Genomic DNA, 16,467 nt, shown 5'->3' with positions numbered 1-16,467 from the left:
TAGTAGACTCACCAATCCGCGAGCGTCTTAGCACCGCCGTAATGGATGCCGACATGCCAAATTATTCTAGACCTATCTAAGCGCCTGATATGAAAATTTGGGACTCCTTCAGCCTCACGTCGCTGAAGCGGCGGACGGAGGATGAAGGAGTCCGTGGCCTTGCCGGCGGCCGACGGTGGGATTGGACGCACCCTCTTCTCACTTTTTTCTTTGAGACAGCCCTCTTCTCGCGTGTGAAACCGTCAAAAGGGAAGGGAACGGCTCGAGTCTGTTTCCCTTGACGCGCTGGCCCGCGCGTTCCACTCCCGTCGCCGTCTCCAGAATGGCCCATCCGACCGGACGCACACGCGCAGCCAGCGTCGCCCGCTCCCCAAATTCAAATTTCGAATCGCCCCGCAGCCCCCTCCCAGTCCACTTTAAACCCCACCCCCTTCCCCCCCCCCCCCCCCCCAACCCCAATCCCAACCCCCGCCCCGCATTCCGCCCCACCACCAAAACCCTAGCGCGCACACAACCTCTGTGTGCCGCCATGGCGCCCGCCGCGAAGAAGCCGCCGCTGAAGTCCAGCTCCTCGCACAACTCCGCCGCGGGGGACGCCGCCGGGAAGACCATCGAGGAGATGTACCAGAAGAAGACCCAGCTGGAGCACATCCTGCTGCGCCCGGACACCTACGTCGGCTCCGTCCAGAACCACACGCAGACGCTCTGGGTCTACGAGGACGGCGCCATGGTGAACCGGCCCGTCTCCTACGTCCCCGGCCTCTACAAGATCTTCGACGAGATCCTCGTCAACGCCGCTGACAACAAACAGCGCGACTCCTCCATGGACTCCCTCAAGGTCGACATCGACGTCGAGGGGTGCTGCATCTCCATCTACAACAACGGAGACGGCGTGCCCGTCGAGATCCACCAGGAGGAGGGCGTGTACGTGCCGGAGCTCATCTTCGGCCATCTCCTCACAAGCAGCAACTACGACGACAACGAGCGGAAGACCACTGGCGGGAGGAACGGCTACGGTGCCAAGCTCGCCAACATCTTCTCCACGGAGTTCGTCATCGAGACCGCTGATGGGCATCGGCTGAAGCGGTACAGGCAGGTAAGACAATCACGGATCTCACGAGCGTTTTACGGTTGCTATTCTGGTTTTTGGGTCGGTGTTTGGGACCGGGTTAGTTAGAACTGCAGACATTCTGGTGAATCGATGTGCCATGTGGCTGTAATGAGGCACGGTTGGTTGTGACCACATTAGAGTTGGGAATCTGGTTATATTGGAGTGCGAGACCGTAGTTTTTTTTACCATGAATGAGATTTTGGTAGTAGATTGGAGCATGTGTGTTGTTTAATTGTGGTTTCTGATGAAAATTTTGCAGGGTCAGTTCAAAATTTATCGTCTGTAGAACCTGGCTACATAAGGGTTTCTTAATTATTATACACTTGTCCGAATCTTGTTTCCTTTGGTACTTTTTAGCATTATTACTCAGTGTGGTTTACCATGAATATGCACATCTAGTTTAAAACTAACACAAAGACACATAGCTAATTTAAACTCACACCAGGGTTGCAGTAGGAGTATATTAACTAATATCTCCTGTACGTTATTTAGGCACAGCTACCCAGATCACCAAGCACATGGTACATTGTGACATCCCTCCTTGAATGCCTGTGCAGGTTTTCTCCGAGAACATGGGGAAGAAGTCGGAGCCTGAGATTAAAAAGTGCAAGCAGTCAGAGAACTGGACCAGGGTTACCTTCAAGCCTGACCTTGCAAAGTTCAACATGACCGAGCTTGAAGCTGATGTTGTGGCGCTCATGAGGAAGCGAGTAGTTGATATGGCAGGCACCCTTGGCAAAACAGTGAAGGTTGAGTTGAATGGCGAGAAGGTGGCAGTAAAAAGCTTCTCTGATTACGTGCAACTGTATATTAACTCTGCTTCCAAAGAAGGAATCGATCTACCAAGGTTTGACATTGTTTTTTCTTACCAGTTTGATCGTCTCCAGGAAAAGCTCTGAAGCACTATTTCTGATATTCAAATTTGCCTTCCTTTTCAGAATTTACCAAAAAATAAATGATCGTTGGGAGGTGTGTGTGAGTCTAAGTGAAGGCCAGTTCCAGCAGGTAAGTGTTGCGTAGTTTCCTGTGAAGCTCCCCTGTAGTGTGTTGTTATACTTATACCTCAGACATTTTGCTTGGATTGCAGGTCAGTTTTGTAAATGGAATTGCCACCATAAGAGGTGGAACTCATGTTGACTATGTTGCAAACCAAGTTGCTAGCCATGTGATGGGGGTTGTGAACAAGAAGAACAAGCAGGCTAACATGAAGTTGCATACAGTGAAGGGCTACCTATGGGTATTTGTTAATGCGCTCATTGACAACCCTGCGTTTGACTCACAGACCAAAGAGACCTTGACGACTCGTCAAGGAAGCTTTGGGTCCACTTGTGAGCTCTCTGATGAATTCCTTAAGAAGGGTATGTGATGAGTTAACTTTGCTATCCTTGATTTGTCTATTGTGGCTGCACCACTAATGCTAATGTTCACTTCTTACAATTGCAGTCTCTAGTTCGGGTGTTGTTACCAATCTTCTTTCTTGGGCCGAGTTCAAACTAAACAAGGAACTTAAAAAGACTGATGGAACCAAGAAGACAAGTATTGTTGGCATCCCTAAGCTGGAGGATGCAAATGACGCTGGTGGGAAGAACTCTGACAAGTGCACCTTGATCCTTACTGAAGGAGATTCAGCAAAGGCTCTAGCTGTGAGTAACAAGAAGCTATTAAGTGCCATAGTATGCTATTTTGCAGTCATACTGAAGAGTTCAGTCTGTTTTCTTCGCAGATGGCTGGCATAGGTGTAGTAGGAAGGGACCACTATGGCGTGTTTCCTCTCAGGGGTAAATTATTAAATGTGAGGGAAGCGAGCCATAAGCAATTAATGGAGAATGCAGAGATCCAAAATATAAAGAAAATATTAGGTCTGCAGCATGAAAAAAAGTATGATAGCACGAAAGGCTTGAGATATGGCCACCTCATGATCATGACAGATCAGGTTTGGCTGACAATATCTCCAATTTATCCCAACTAGTCGAATTGAAGCTGTTTCTTGGCTTTGATTAAACTGGTGACATTTCAGGACCATGATGGTTCCCACATCAAAGGGTTGCTGATCAATTTCATTCACAAAGAGTGGCCATCTCTCCTCAAAGTTCCTTCTTTCTTGGTTGAGTTCATCACTCCAATTATCAAGGTAGGCAATTCTTTGGGTCATTTGACAAATGCTCTTTTGTGTGTTAAGATGCACATTAATACATATTTAATCCTAATATTTATCATTCAGTTTTTCTATTTCTCTACGTGAAATCAAATTGGTATTATAACTCCAGTTAAAAATAATGCTTTTGCTTATTTGTCCAGGCAACCAAGGGCAAGGCTGTCAAGCCATTTTACTCAATGCCAGACTATGAAGCATGGAAAGAGGACTTAGGAGCAAGTGCAAGTTCGTGGACTATAAAGTACTACAAGGTGTGCCTTTTGCCCCTTATTTCGTTTTTGCATTATAGTTTTGCCAAATGATACTGCCCCCACTACACACACACATGATTTTTCACTGGACGGCAGTATAAGGAAGATGTCTGTAGTTATATTTGTTCTTAAAAGAGTTCTGACTGGTACAGGGGCTGGGAACCAGCACAGCTGAAGAAGGCCGGGATTACTTTGACCATATTGACCTTCACAAGAAGGATTTTGTCTGGGCAAATGACGAAAAAGATAATGAGGCTATTGAGTTAGCATTCAGCAAGAAAAAGATTGCTGAGAGGAAGGAATGGCTGACCAATTATCAGGTTAAATATTTGGATCCTTTCCCAGTTTGATAGAAGTTCCTTATTCTGTATCAATAGTAACACACAAACCTTATTGCAGCCTGGTACTTGCCTTGACCAACGTGAGAAACGCATCAAGTACAGTGATTTTATCAACAAAGAGCTGATACTCTTCTCGATGGCAGACCTTGAACGGTCAATACCTTCAATGGTCGATGGCTTTAAACCAGGACAGAGGAAGATTTTGTTTTGCTCGTTCAAGAAGAATTTGACTAAAGAATCTAAGGTTCACCAAAGAGCTTTTGAATTTTTGTATTGAAATCATCATGCATATTCCTAAATTTGCTACCTTTATTTGCTACAGGTGGCACAGTTTATTGGTTATGTGTCAGAACACTCCGCATACCACCATGGTGAGCAGAGTCTAGCAAGCACAATCATAGGAATGGCTCAGGATTTTGTTGGCAGCAATAATATTAATCTTTTGGAGCCCCGTGGCCAATTTGGTACCAGAAATTCGGTGGGTTAGCTTTGTTAAAGCCAAGTACCATATGACTCTGTAGTAGGTTCTCATGCTTGTTTACATTCATTTCAGGGGGGCAAAGATGCTGCTAGTGCTAGGTATATCTTCACCAAATTACATCCTATCACCCGTTTAATTTTTCCGAAGGATGATGATGTTCTTCTGAACTATTTGAATGAAGATGGGCAGTCAATTGAACCCAGCTGGTAACATATATTATCTCTTTGAACATTCATCCTGCCAACTATGATTGCAATTGGATTTTTTTTTTGTGTACCTAAAATATGCCATGTTATGTTCTCAGGTATATGCCAATCATTCCCATGGTTTTGGTCAATGGAAGTGAAGGCATTGGCACTGGATGGAGCACCTATGTCCCAAACTACAATCCAAGAGACATTATTGCTAATCTGAAAAGGTTGCTAAATGGGGAGACTATTGTACCAATGATTCCTTGGTACAGGGGGTTCAAGGTCGGTGCGATGCTTTTACTAGCATAATATTTCTGTTAGACTGAAAGTTTGGCTGCTTAATTCAGCAATTGATTTTGATGCAAATTTTTTGTTCATCGCCTTACAGGGCTCTTTGATAGAGACAAGTTCAAAGGCAACCGGTGTGACATATACCATCACTGGTGTTATAGAGGAAGTTGCTGACACCAAGCTTAAAATTACTGAGCTTCCCGTCCGCCGCTGGACTACAGATTATAAAGAGTTTCTTGAATCCATGTGTCCTATTCCTATAAAGGAAAAGGAAAAGAGCAAGGACAAGAACAAGGAAAAGAAGAAGGACAAGGACAAGGACAAGGACAAGGAAAAGGAAAAGAGCAAGGAACCACCGTTGTTAGAGGTACTTAATAGTGCAAATAGTTCATTCTCTTGGGTTTCAGATGTTTTGACTTTCTTGCACTTCAACCAATTTACAGGAAATAAGGTCGCAGTGTGATCACGCGGATGTGGAATTTGAGCTTATACTGACTGAGCAAAACATGAATATAGCCAAGCAAGAAGGCCTTGAGAAGAAATTCAAGCTGACTACCACAATAGGAACAACAAACATGCACTTGTTTGACTCACATGGTAAAATCAAAAAATATGACACCCCAGAGGATGGTGAGTACCTCTAACATGGACCTTATTATAGCAACAAATCCTTTTACTTGTGGTTTTGGCACTGACATTATGTCAACTTTTCAGTACTAAAAGAGTTCTTCGATTTGAGGTTCGAATTCTATGTCAAACGGAAGGTACATGTTGACCTTTTCCTTTAGTTGTTCCTCTGCAAACTACTAAATTATTATCTAACAAATGTATGCTGCGCAGAAAGTAATGTTGGAAAACATGGGGAATGAGTTGCTCAAGTATCAGAACAAAGTTAGGTTTATTCTTGCTGTTATTTCTGTGGAAATCATAGTCAATAACAGGAAGAGAGCAGACCTATTCGATGAGCTGAAGCAGAAGGGCTATAAAGCTTTCCCAAAGAAAAAACCCATGTCTGGGCCAGTTGCTGTAGGATCTACAGAAGCAGATGAAGATAATGATGAGAGTCCTGCTGAAGCTGCAGCAAGTGATTATGAGTATCTTCTTGCAATGTCGATTGGTACCTTGACTATGGAGAAGGTGAAGGAGCTCATTGCGCAGCAGGATAAGGTGAAGGCTGATCTTGAAATCCTGCGTAACACAGAGCCAAACACTCTTTGGCTGAGAGACCTTGACGCTCTTGAGAAGGAACTGGATGTAAGCAGTGTTTCTCTCTGTTATGTATTTTTTCTCTTGAGCAGGTTTTGCTTGATGTTACGTGTTTCACTGCTCTTCTCACATTGATTTTGATACAGGTGCTTGATGCAAAACTTGAAGCTGAACAGAACGACAGATCACGCAAGCGCGCCAAAAATTCTGAAAAGGCGAAGGACTCTAGGCCAGCACCCAAGAAACAGCCTAAGAAGGCTACAGCCAAATCCCAGAAGGTACAGACTAACACAAGTGATGCGTTTCTTCAGTTGCAGAGGACTAGGTAGTACTTGTTGCTCTTTACTGATAAAACAATCAAACTTTTCTAGGCTGGGAGTGATGATGATGTTGATTATAAAGGAGACATTCCGAAACCTGCTGCACAAAAGAAGAAACCACCACCCAAGAAGGTTGGGTCCTCAATCAAGCCTTTTCTTATTGTGTGTCATAGTTTATTTGCTGTCTTAACAAGTCAATTTAACAATTTCATAGGCAAGTGCACCGGTGAAAGATGAGGTGAAAGATGAGGAGGACGAAGTGGCCGAACTGAAAGACCGCCTGGCTGCTTATAATATCGACAGTGACAACTCTCCAGAACCCAGTGGTAATGGCCATTGGTATAATGTTGTGTTTGTGAACATAAAATATCCATCTCTTACAGTTTTAAGCTGATGGTGTCCACTTGTACAGCCATGGAAACAGAAGAACAGCAGAAAGGAAAGAAAGGGAGGAATGGACCAAGCAAAAGAGGCGCAGCAAAGAAGGCCATGTCATCCTTAGCTGAAATTTCTGATGAAGACATAGCTGAGCCCGACCGTGAGAGCGACGATGGGGGGTCTTCCATGGAAGTTGAGAAGAAAACTAAAGGAAGAAAACCTGCTGCCGAGAAGCCGAAGACTACCATCAGGAAGAGGGCGCCAGCTCAGACCAAAGGCATGAGGCAGAAAGTGATGGAAGAAATATTCAAGCCTACTGATGACAGCACCCTCAGTGCTCCTTCTCCTGAGAAGAAGGTGCGAAGGATCAGAGACTCCCCCTTCAACAAGAAGAGCGGCTCGGTTCTGCACAGAATGGCGAGCGCTTCAACAGGGACAGAAGATGGTGAGGCTCCTCCCTCCGGCAGCTCTGCTGAGCCAGTTGCACCGAGAAGGACAACAAGGGAGAGGAAGGCGGCAGTAGTCTACGTCGCTTCCGAGAGTGAAGACGATGAGACTGAGGATGAAGATGTGTCGGAACCAAGCGATGATGACTTCTCCGAAGATGACTAGACTCCTTGGCTCAACCGCCCAAACATTGCGTGGAGTAAAGTGACTAGTGTCTTGAGACATTTGGTTAGCTAATCTGATGTATTGGTGCTTTGCTCAGGTGCATCTCTTGTGCGTCGAATGTTATGTTAGGTTGCTGAGGCATTCTGTGAGCTAATCCGTTTGAGACTTGTGCCTATCACCATTTCTAGTTCTAATATGCTGAGACAAGTGAATGTGGACATCCTCGATTTTAATGTCAGAAGTGATGCTTTATGCTTGTGTTGTGTCAGTAAATTGGGTTCTATGCTCAGCATCCATTGAGGTTGAATCCAGTTTACATAGAGTTTCTGTATTCTGTTCATACAGCTTCTCTGTGACATGATACAGTAATTTGGGTTCTATGCTCAGTATTTCTGTATTCTGTTCATATGCTTTGAAGGTGTAGCTATTGGATTTTATTTACATGCTATTGCTGTCTTGATTTTGACAGCAGCTATATCTTGGTTGTTATTTAGTTCAGCTATTTAAACCAGGTTGCTGATGCAAGCAAATTCTTACTCTAGTTGAGTGTTTGGTTGCAAGATCGGATGTTCAGGTGTCATACCAAGCTATGTGCACAATTTCTGTGAACTGAAGTTATTGGTGAATGGTGTCATACTCCCGCTCCTGGATACCAAGTTAAGGTCAATTTATCCTCCTTCAAAACTAAGTAGAAGGATAAGCTCAGTTTATCAAAAACAAATCAGACAACAATCTGAGATGCAGTCGTTTTTGGATTGCCCCTGATATTCTTCCATGCCTGTTAAGGGCTAGTACTCCCGTTCACTTGTCCACCAAATTTTCCAATGATGGCATCTAGGGTCAATATCAAACATAGGTCAGATAATATGGGTGTTGTTGGGTTTTGGTAAGATAAACCTACAGGGATTAGTTGTACCAACCCGCTCGCGGAGACAAGATCACTAGTTGCATAAAGTTTACCAAAAAAGGGCTCGGTAAAATTCATCTGTCTGCAAATTTTTATTTTATCGGGCATTAGTAAGTGGTATACTTGAACAGGAAGAGGTGCTGTTCTTTCCCCCTTTGGCCCCCTCACACCTATGAATTTCACCATTCTGGTGCTACTATGGTTAGTATCAAATTGATCACTCTGTTAAACATGTGTATGATAGCCGTTCTTATGGTATGATTGTTTTTTTGCACCTGCAGGATGTCATTGCTCAACCTGTAGGATTGGTTCATTACCTTGGAATTAAAGAGGAACTTTATGTGGCATGTTCCTCGGGCACTACACAAGTGGTGGATATATGATGCCATCAATTTCTCTGGATCTCATTTTGCTGGCACATTCTGGTGGTTGCACTAACATTCTGTGTCGAATGCACAGGTTAGTAGACCGCTAATTAACTGTATGATCAGATGACTCTGCTCGGTGCCAAAGCTACCATCCTTTGTGAATGTACTTCTGCTTCTTTCCATGTCAGTAATACGCAGCTCATTGTTCTTTTGCATTTCTAAAGAACTATGTTTGCTGTGGCAAGCTTATTTATAGAAGCTGCTACCATTTGAGCATTTTATTAAACAAAAATTTCCACTCATCATATCAAGGATGTGTTTTTTTAATCTATTCTTTGTACCAGTTGAGATTTTCTTTTTCTTTTCTTATTAACATGATCTGGTCAGTTCTCCTACATCATCTGGCCATTTCTTTAAATTCTTTAGATCAAGCACCAGCAAAGTTTCTTTGAATTATAGAAACCAGACTTACTCCTGAAAACTTTTAGCTCATCTAACTGATCAGGTGCTAATTTAAAACTTCATGCAAGTTGTTTGAATCTGATTTACAAATAACTAAAATTCAGTATGTGCCGTGTCAGTAGAACTACCGGGTCACAAACAGGAACGTGCATTTTTCTTATGCTGAATACTGTGATCTGGCCACAAATCTGTTTTTTTAAGTGACCTCCTTATTCAAATTCATGCTTACACGGTTTCTCTATCTAATAGTAGCACTACAATAAGATATGATGGTACACTGAATTTGACTGCTTACGTGTAGAGCTACTACAGAACCTGAAGGAATCATACTAACAGAAATTTCTGAGATGGATCCGTGTCACATCATTTTCGAGCCAACTTGTGGACTCGAGAAGCCATACCGCATTCAACTATGGGCTGGAAGCCAACTGCATTCTTGTTTGGCACTGATTATAACAACTATTGACAACAATTTGCTAGGTCTTCCCTAAAAAAAACAATTTGCTAGGTCACCAATACTATTTTTATGCCTTATTTTTTTTACGTCTAAGGTGATTACATGCATATATTTGTAGGGCCTTAAACGTAAGATGTAAAAACATCATGCTAGCACCTTCAGTGTTTGTACCGACCAACAAGTATTATCGCTGCCTGATTTGAACGGCATTGTTCTTTTGCTACCAACAGTAGCACCAAGAATCGAAGAGATCCATCTGTTTATTTTTGAGTTAAAAAATGGGCACTATGTTAATTCCTCCTTGGCTAAAGAAGTGTGGTCAGTAAAAGAATTTGTGCAAACTTCAGCTTCTGAGGGTTTTTGTCAAATCTTTGTGAAAGGATGCCTTTGAACGTGTGATTACTCTTCTTTTTTAGCATTTGAGCATGTGATTACTCATACGGTTTCTTCCCCGTTGATGTCGATCTGACGGGCCAGCAGCGTCAGACTCATACATATGGTGCATGGGCTTCCAGTCCAACCCATAAAAACAGCCCGGTTGGTACCAACAGGCCCATACACGCCGTCCTTCCCGGAAACCCGCAACAAACACCAGGCGAGGCATGCTTTCTTTCGTTTAGTACCACATCGCTTGTCCAAGCAGCCAGCGTAGGCAGCGCAACCTATAAAAGCAGGGCATAGGGCAACTTTGAAACATACTTACCTGGGCGGGGTCTATGGCTGATCAAGAAGAGCCATGGCCTAGGCTAGTGGCCCACATTGCACTTTGTGGGTGCGCTGGCTTACCATCTCCCCTTTGAGGGAGAGTGGACGTCGTAATTTGTGATAGAGGGGGTACGCGTTCGCGCAGCCCCTGCAAAATATAAATTTTAAGTTTTGGTCTTTGTGATTTACAGTGTTGTACTTGGGCCAAATGTGTTTAATATTCGCACATTCTGTTTGGGAGTTTGATCCTTGGTCTGTGGGAGAGTGGCCTTTTCCTCTAAAAAAGGTTTTCAGTGACCTTGGGCTTGTTTCTATTGTCTGCCATGTATTACCAGTACGCACTGAAGTCTGAACTGCACTAAGAGCGAGCATACTGGTAATGATATGGTAGAGGTGAAAGATCATACTGGTAATGAGATGCGAGAGGTGAAATTGCTGATAGCCTAACCTTTTTCTTTTCTTAAAATAGCCAGTCCAACTGTCCAAAATTTGACTGCACGGCGTCAATCTCTGAAGTCTGAAGAACAACTACAGTTCACATCAGATTGCTTATATATACTAGAAAAAGAACCCGGGCTTACTAGAAGAAAAACCTGGCACCGAAAGTTGACACCAAAGATTTCTTCTGTTCAACATACTGCTTCTTTTAGTAGCACGTGCTCCCTTTCATACAGAATTCGGTTTTTCCCTTTGTGAAAGAGACAGGTTTAAACTACGAGGAGAAAAAATTGAACTAGTTTGACTGTAAATGTGCTTTCTGTACTTTTCCTGGTTATCCCGTGCAAGCTCAAAATCTGAATAATAACGACAGCATGCATTTCACGAAGTTCTGTAATAGACGAGACCAAAATCCGCCAACGCGGTGCAGTAGCAGTGAGCGAGGCAGCAATGACACCTCTTATCCGGGCCTCGTCCTCGTCCACACCGAGGAAATCACCTCCAATCTGGGAAGGTGATAGCATAAAGAGGGAGCTTCTTCCAGTACTTAACCGTAGCATTAGCCATGTGCAAATTTGTTTATTTACTGAACTTTTTAGGCTTTGTGCAATGGTCTGAGGCAAGTATGGGTATCGAAAGATATCCAAGCATAAGTAGGTGACTGGTTGAACTTTTATGGTGCATGATTTCTGTCCGTTCAAGTTATTGTTGAACACTGTCATACTTCTGGATACCAGGAATCCAGGATAATGTCAATTCATCCTCCTTTGAATATAGACAACAGGATATGGTCAATTTATCCAGAATAAATCAGACAACAAATCTGAGATGATCCCTTTTTTTATTGTCCTGATATTCTTCCATGCACGTTTATGGCTAGTAATCCCTTTTATCAACTTACCCACCAACTTTTCCAATGATGGTAGCTTGGGTCAAAATCAACACAGGTCAGATAATATGGCTGTGGTTGGGTTTTAGTAAGATAAACATACAGGAATTAGTTGTACCTACCCGTTTGCGGAAACAAGACTTAGTAGTTGCATAAAGTATACCAAAAAAGACTCGGTAAAATTTACATCTGTCTGCAAACTGTTTGTATGATTGGCTCTGATTGCGTCAACCAAGTTACAAACTCAAAAGAAAAATTTGCTTACAACTGAGATGCTGATGACTGCGCAGAACAGAATCAGAATTGTGAGGGAAGGGAGAGAGAAGAAACTGTCAATAAGCCTGGTTTAGTTCACATCAGAACTGCGTAGCTGTATTCCTCTTGTAGATTAAATATAGCTTAGTTTTGGGATCTCTCAACAACCACAAAACGGGGAACGATCCTGTGATCAGAATTCCAAGTTCCTCGTAAACATGCAAGCGTTCAGTCTACTCATTAGATTTAGAAGAGGAGACCAGGAATTAATCATGCGTTGACAGGAAGCAATTTTCACCATTCAACACATTCATTCATTACATGTCTCGTGGCACGGGTTCTTTGTTTTCATACAGAGTATTGTGAAGTATGGACACAAGAACTGTAGTGGTAAACATGAGGTGTCCAAGCTTTGCAACTTTTCCATCTCAAGTCCGAGTTTGTCGATCGGTTACTTTGCAACCAGTAGAACATACCTAGGTACATGAACTATTGACTTTCTTGTTCTTACCTACTTTTGTGATCGTCGTCACAATTAACTTGATGCGAACGGGGACATATATGTGCCTTTTATAAGGGCGTTGAAACAGCTGGGTGCATTACATATTCCGTGGACATCTTCAGAAATAACGCGCTATGTTTAGTACGTAACCCTAGCCACGCATGCTAACAAGAAATGACAGTGCGTCTTTAGTTCAAAAGAGTGGGAGATAAGGGGGTCAATATCACAAAGAAGAGGTGAGAAGAACAAACAGTTTCAGTGTAGTACTGTAGAACCGTACGGTGTCGTGAAAGTGCAGGCAGATTACCACGCGTCTCGAACTCCGGCGAGCCATTCTTTGCATTGGAGAAAAGGCACTGCCCTTGGCAAGAAACGAATAAAGAGGAGGATAAAGACTTCAGTGCGTGGCGGCACAGAGTCCTGACGCTAGACTGAGGTTCTTCAGAGTTCAGAGGTTTTTGCAGCCTGGAAGTCGTCGTCGATTTGAATGTGGTAGAGAGTCTTCTGGGTAAAGTGGAAGCAAAAAGGCGAAATGAGAGCGTCTGGATGGAGGAAGATGCATGAGCTAACTTCTTCCGTCTCCCTGCCTGTAAATTGCACACTTTTTCTGAAACTTCCCTGCCTACAAATTGCACACTTCGTTGAGCTGCTGCAGGTGCGGAGCCTGACGGCAAGTGCGTATGACTTCAGAGCAGAGGACCGTGCACGGACAGCCCTTTCAAATACACTGGCGCAGTCTTCTTCAGCACATTGATTGACTGACATTCATTTGGTCGTTAGCACAGAAAAACCTATCGATTTGCATCCTCCTAATCAAGGAAGGAACAGTTCTGAAGCTCACCTGGAAAGGGGGAATAAACGATAGAGGATCACGCAGCCGTGGCGGTATTCGGCGACAAGTTTGACCTGTCATCGTTCTCCGTTTGACAGTTTGACAGAATCTACGCATCTCCTATCCCATCTCGGTTCTCAGCCTCTGCTCCTCTTGGGACTTGGCAACCCGGTTAACTCTTTTCTTTTTCCGATGCCAATAGGCCCATACACAGTGGCCCGTTCGAACTCCTCGTCCTGGAAAGCCGCAGAGAGCACCAGGCGAGGCATACATTCTTTTCGTTTAGTACCACATCGCCTGTCGAGGGAGGTAGCAGAGGCAGCGCATCATATTAACAGGGCATTGGGCTACCTTTAAACTCACTTACCTGGACGGGGTCTATGGCTGATCAAGAAGAGTCATGGCCTAGGCTAGTGGCCGACATTGCACTTTGTGGGCGCGCTGGCTTACCATCTCCCCTTTGAGGGAGAGTGGACGTCATAATTTGTGGTAGAGGGGGTACGCGTTCGCGCGGCCCCTACCAAATACGTATCAATTTCAAATTTTTTGGTCCTTTTTGTTTGAAAATGTTCCTTGTTATTATTCTATAAACTCTGAAGTCTTTGAAATTGTGCTTTTTCTGTCCTGTCTGTTTTCGTAGTTTTGCACCTAGTTTGATCCGTAGTTGCTCTGTTGATTTCTCACCCAAGTCTGAACTTGCTAAACTAAGAGCAAATTTGATTGCATGGCGTCAATATCCGGAGTCTGAAAGCAACCACAGTTCACAACACATCGCTTACTAGAAAGAAAAACCAGGCACCGCATGTTAACAGCAAATAATTCTTCTGTTCAACATACTGCTTCTTTTAGTAGCACGTGTTCCTTTTCATGCAGAATGCGTTTTTTTTGCCCTTTCTGAAAGAGACAGGTTTAGATTGAGACGATTCGTCAAACAATGTGGAGAAAATTAGAACTAGCTTGACTGCAAATGTGCTTTGTGCGCTTTTCCTGGCTTCTTATCTGAAGAAGATTATGCTGTGCAAGCTGCAATAGACTGAAAATTAAGGATTCCATATATCCAGGTGATCACTGATGAGCAGAGCTTCTTCACAGTTTAGTACTTGACGAAATAGTTTTTTTTTTTTTTGACGAAATAGCAAAGTTTAGTACTTTAACCATGCATGGAACTAGCCATGTCCAAATTGTTTATTTACTGATTTTTTATGCCTCTACACTGTTGCGATACGAGCATGTATATCCAGGTGTCATGTTCCATCTCTTCCTTCAAAACTCAACTGACAAATATGTATGTGCAGTACTCCAGGGAAAGAAATTCAAGCATAAGTAGGTGGCTGATTGAACGCGTGTCGTCCATGGTTTCTGTCGGCTCAAGTTATTGGTGAACACTATGTCATACTCATCAATACCAAGATAAGGTTAATTATCCTCCTTTGAATCTACATACCAGGACAAGGTCAATTTATCCAAAATAAATCGACAACGATATGAGACGCACCCATTTTTTTTAATGGTCCCTGATATTCTTCCATGCATATTTATGGCTAGCACTCCTGTTCACCAACTTGTCCAGCAAATTTTTCAAATGTTGGGTCAAAATCAATCACAGGTCAGATAATATGGGTGTGGTTGGATTTTGGTAAGATAAACGTACAGGAATTAGTTGTACCAACCCGTTCGCGGAAACACGACCAGTATACCAAATAGGACTAGGTAAAATTCACATCTGTCTGCAAATTGATTTTATGATTGGCTCTGATTGCTTCAAGCAGTCTACAAACTCAAAAGAAAATTTACTTACAACTAAGATGTTACTGATGACTGCGCAGAACAGAAGCTGGATTGTGAGGGAAGGGAGGGACAAGAAACAGTCAACAAACCTGGTTTTTAAGTTCACATCTGATTGGGTCACTCTATTCCTCTTAGAAATTTAATATAGCCGAGCTTTGGGATCTCTCTGTTAGTTAGGAAGAATGAGATTGCATGAATCAATAATCATTGATCATGTGCATGGTGCACATATATAGGTACAGGGTGGACCGGCTTCTACTTGTCTCTCAAGATGTACAAATATATGAGGGGGAGAGAGAGATACAGCGGTATAAATACAAACCCAAGTCCTATACATATACAGTGGACAACGTACACTCAACACCCCCCCCCCCGCCGCAGTCGAAGCGTCGCCGGAGACACATAGACTGGACCGAAACTCCTCAAAGACTGGGGTCGGTAGTCCCTTAGTCATGACATAGGCAAACTGCTAAGTGGTAGGAACGTGCAAAACACGAACCTTCCCGAGAGCCACCTGCTCGCGAACGAAGTGAATGTCGAGCTCAATATGCTTCATACGGCGATGGTGGACGGGGTTGGCGGAGAGATAGACGACGGAGACGTTGTCGCAGTAGACGATCATGGCCTTAGGGACCACACAAAACAACTCCTGGAGAAGCTGACGGAGCCAAGAGCACTCAGCAACGGCGTTAGCCACTGCCCGATACTCCGCCTTAGCACTCGAGCGAGAGACCGTGGGCTGCCGCTTGGACGACCACGAAATCAGCGAGGGCCCGAGGTAGACACAATAGCCTGACGTAGAGCGACGCATGTCCGGGCAGCCAGCCCAGTCAGCATCGGAGTAGGCGACCATGTCGATGGAGGAGGATGCCGTCAGGGTGAGTCCCAGGTCCATAGTGCCGCGTATGTACCGAAGAATAAGCTTCACCAGAGTCCAGTGGGAATCACACGGAGAGTGCATGTGGAGGCACACCTGCTGGACTGCATACTGCAAGTCAGGCCGAGTGAGGGTGAGATACTGCAGGGCGCCGATGATGGAGCGGTAGAACGCGACATCCGGCGCAGGAGAACCCTCCAAAGCAGAGACCTTCGCCTTGGTGTCAACAGGTGTGGGGGCGGTCTTGCAATTAAGTATACCCGCGCGCTCGAGAAGCTCATGAGCGTACTTCTGCTGATGCAGAAAGAACCCGTCGGCACGGCGAACGACCTCAATGCCAAGGAAGTAGTGCAGCGCTCCCAGATCCTTGAGGGCAAACTCATCACGAAGACGAGCCGTGAGCTGCTGAAGGAGCCCAGGCGAGGATTGAAGGAAATATGCCCTAGAAGCAATAATAAATTTATTATTTATTTCCTCATATCATGATAAATGTTTATTATTCATGCTAGAATTGTATTAACCGGAAACATAATACATGTGTGAATACATAGACAAACATAGTGTCACCAGTATGCCTCTACTTGACTAGCTCATTGATCAAAGATGGTTGACTTTCCTAGCCATAGACATGAGTTATCATTTGATTAACG

The 16,467-nt window shown here is 43.9% G+C and overlaps 1 protein-coding gene and 2 non-coding genes across 3 annotated transcripts; all 3 read left to right on the top strand.

Annotated features, from left to right (window-relative positions):
- The first annotated feature begins 443 nt into the window (after positions 1-443).
- Positions 444-7,593, top strand: LOC125514222 (DNA topoisomerase 2-like). The gene is made up of 21 exons (XM_048679512.1): positions 444-1,096; positions 1,669-1,958; positions 2,050-2,116; positions 2,199-2,469; positions 2,555-2,754; positions 2,835-3,044; positions 3,129-3,242; positions 3,410-3,517; positions 3,670-3,837; positions 3,917-4,102; positions 4,181-4,336; positions 4,412-4,545; positions 4,644-4,812; positions 4,919-5,188; positions 5,265-5,451; positions 5,536-5,585; positions 5,662-6,075; positions 6,174-6,305; positions 6,399-6,479; positions 6,562-6,673; positions 6,760-7,593. The coding sequence occupies exons 1-21, from the start codon at positions 530-532 to the stop codon at positions 7,335-7,337; spliced, it is 4,464 nt and encodes a 1,487-aa protein (XP_048535469.1). The 5' UTR covers positions 444-529; the 3' UTR covers positions 7,338-7,593.
- Positions 7,594-10,226: 2,633 nt separating this feature from the next.
- LOC125517716 lies at positions 10,227-10,388 on the top strand. The gene has a single exon (XR_007287758.1). It is a non-coding gene; the product is annotated as a U1 spliceosomal RNA (small nuclear RNA).
- Positions 10,389-13,511: 3,123 nt separating this feature from the next.
- On the top strand, positions 13,512-13,673 carry LOC125517705. The gene has a single exon (XR_007287748.1). It is a non-coding gene; the product is annotated as a U1 spliceosomal RNA (small nuclear RNA).
- The last annotated feature ends 2,794 nt before the right edge of the window (positions 13,674-16,467 follow it).

Source organism: Triticum urartu, chromosome 6 (assembly GCF_003073215.2).
Source record: "Triticum urartu cultivar G1812 chromosome 6, Tu2.1, whole genome shotgun sequence".
Taxonomy (NCBI): domain Eukaryota; kingdom Viridiplantae; phylum Streptophyta; class Magnoliopsida; order Poales; family Poaceae; genus Triticum; species Triticum urartu.
The sequence above is the reverse complement of the archived record's forward strand: the minus strand, read 5'-3'. Positions and strand labels throughout refer to the sequence as shown.

What these genes read in the sequence shown, in the direction of transcription:
- LOC125514222 (XM_048679512.1), top strand. Translation starts at nt 530, where the DNA reads ATGGCGCCCGCCGCGAAGAAGCCGCCGCTGAAGTCCAGCTCCTCGCAC. An exon ending in AATGGCTGACCAATTATCAG is followed by an intron (nt 3,838 to 3,916) that starts GTTAAATATTTG and finishes ACCTTATTGCAG; the next exon opens with CCTGGTACTTGCCTTGACCA. An exon ending in CTTGGTACAGGGGGTTCAAG is followed by an intron (nt 4,813 to 4,918) that starts GTCGGTGCGATG and finishes ATCGCCTTACAG; the next exon opens with GGCTCTTTGATAGAGACAAG.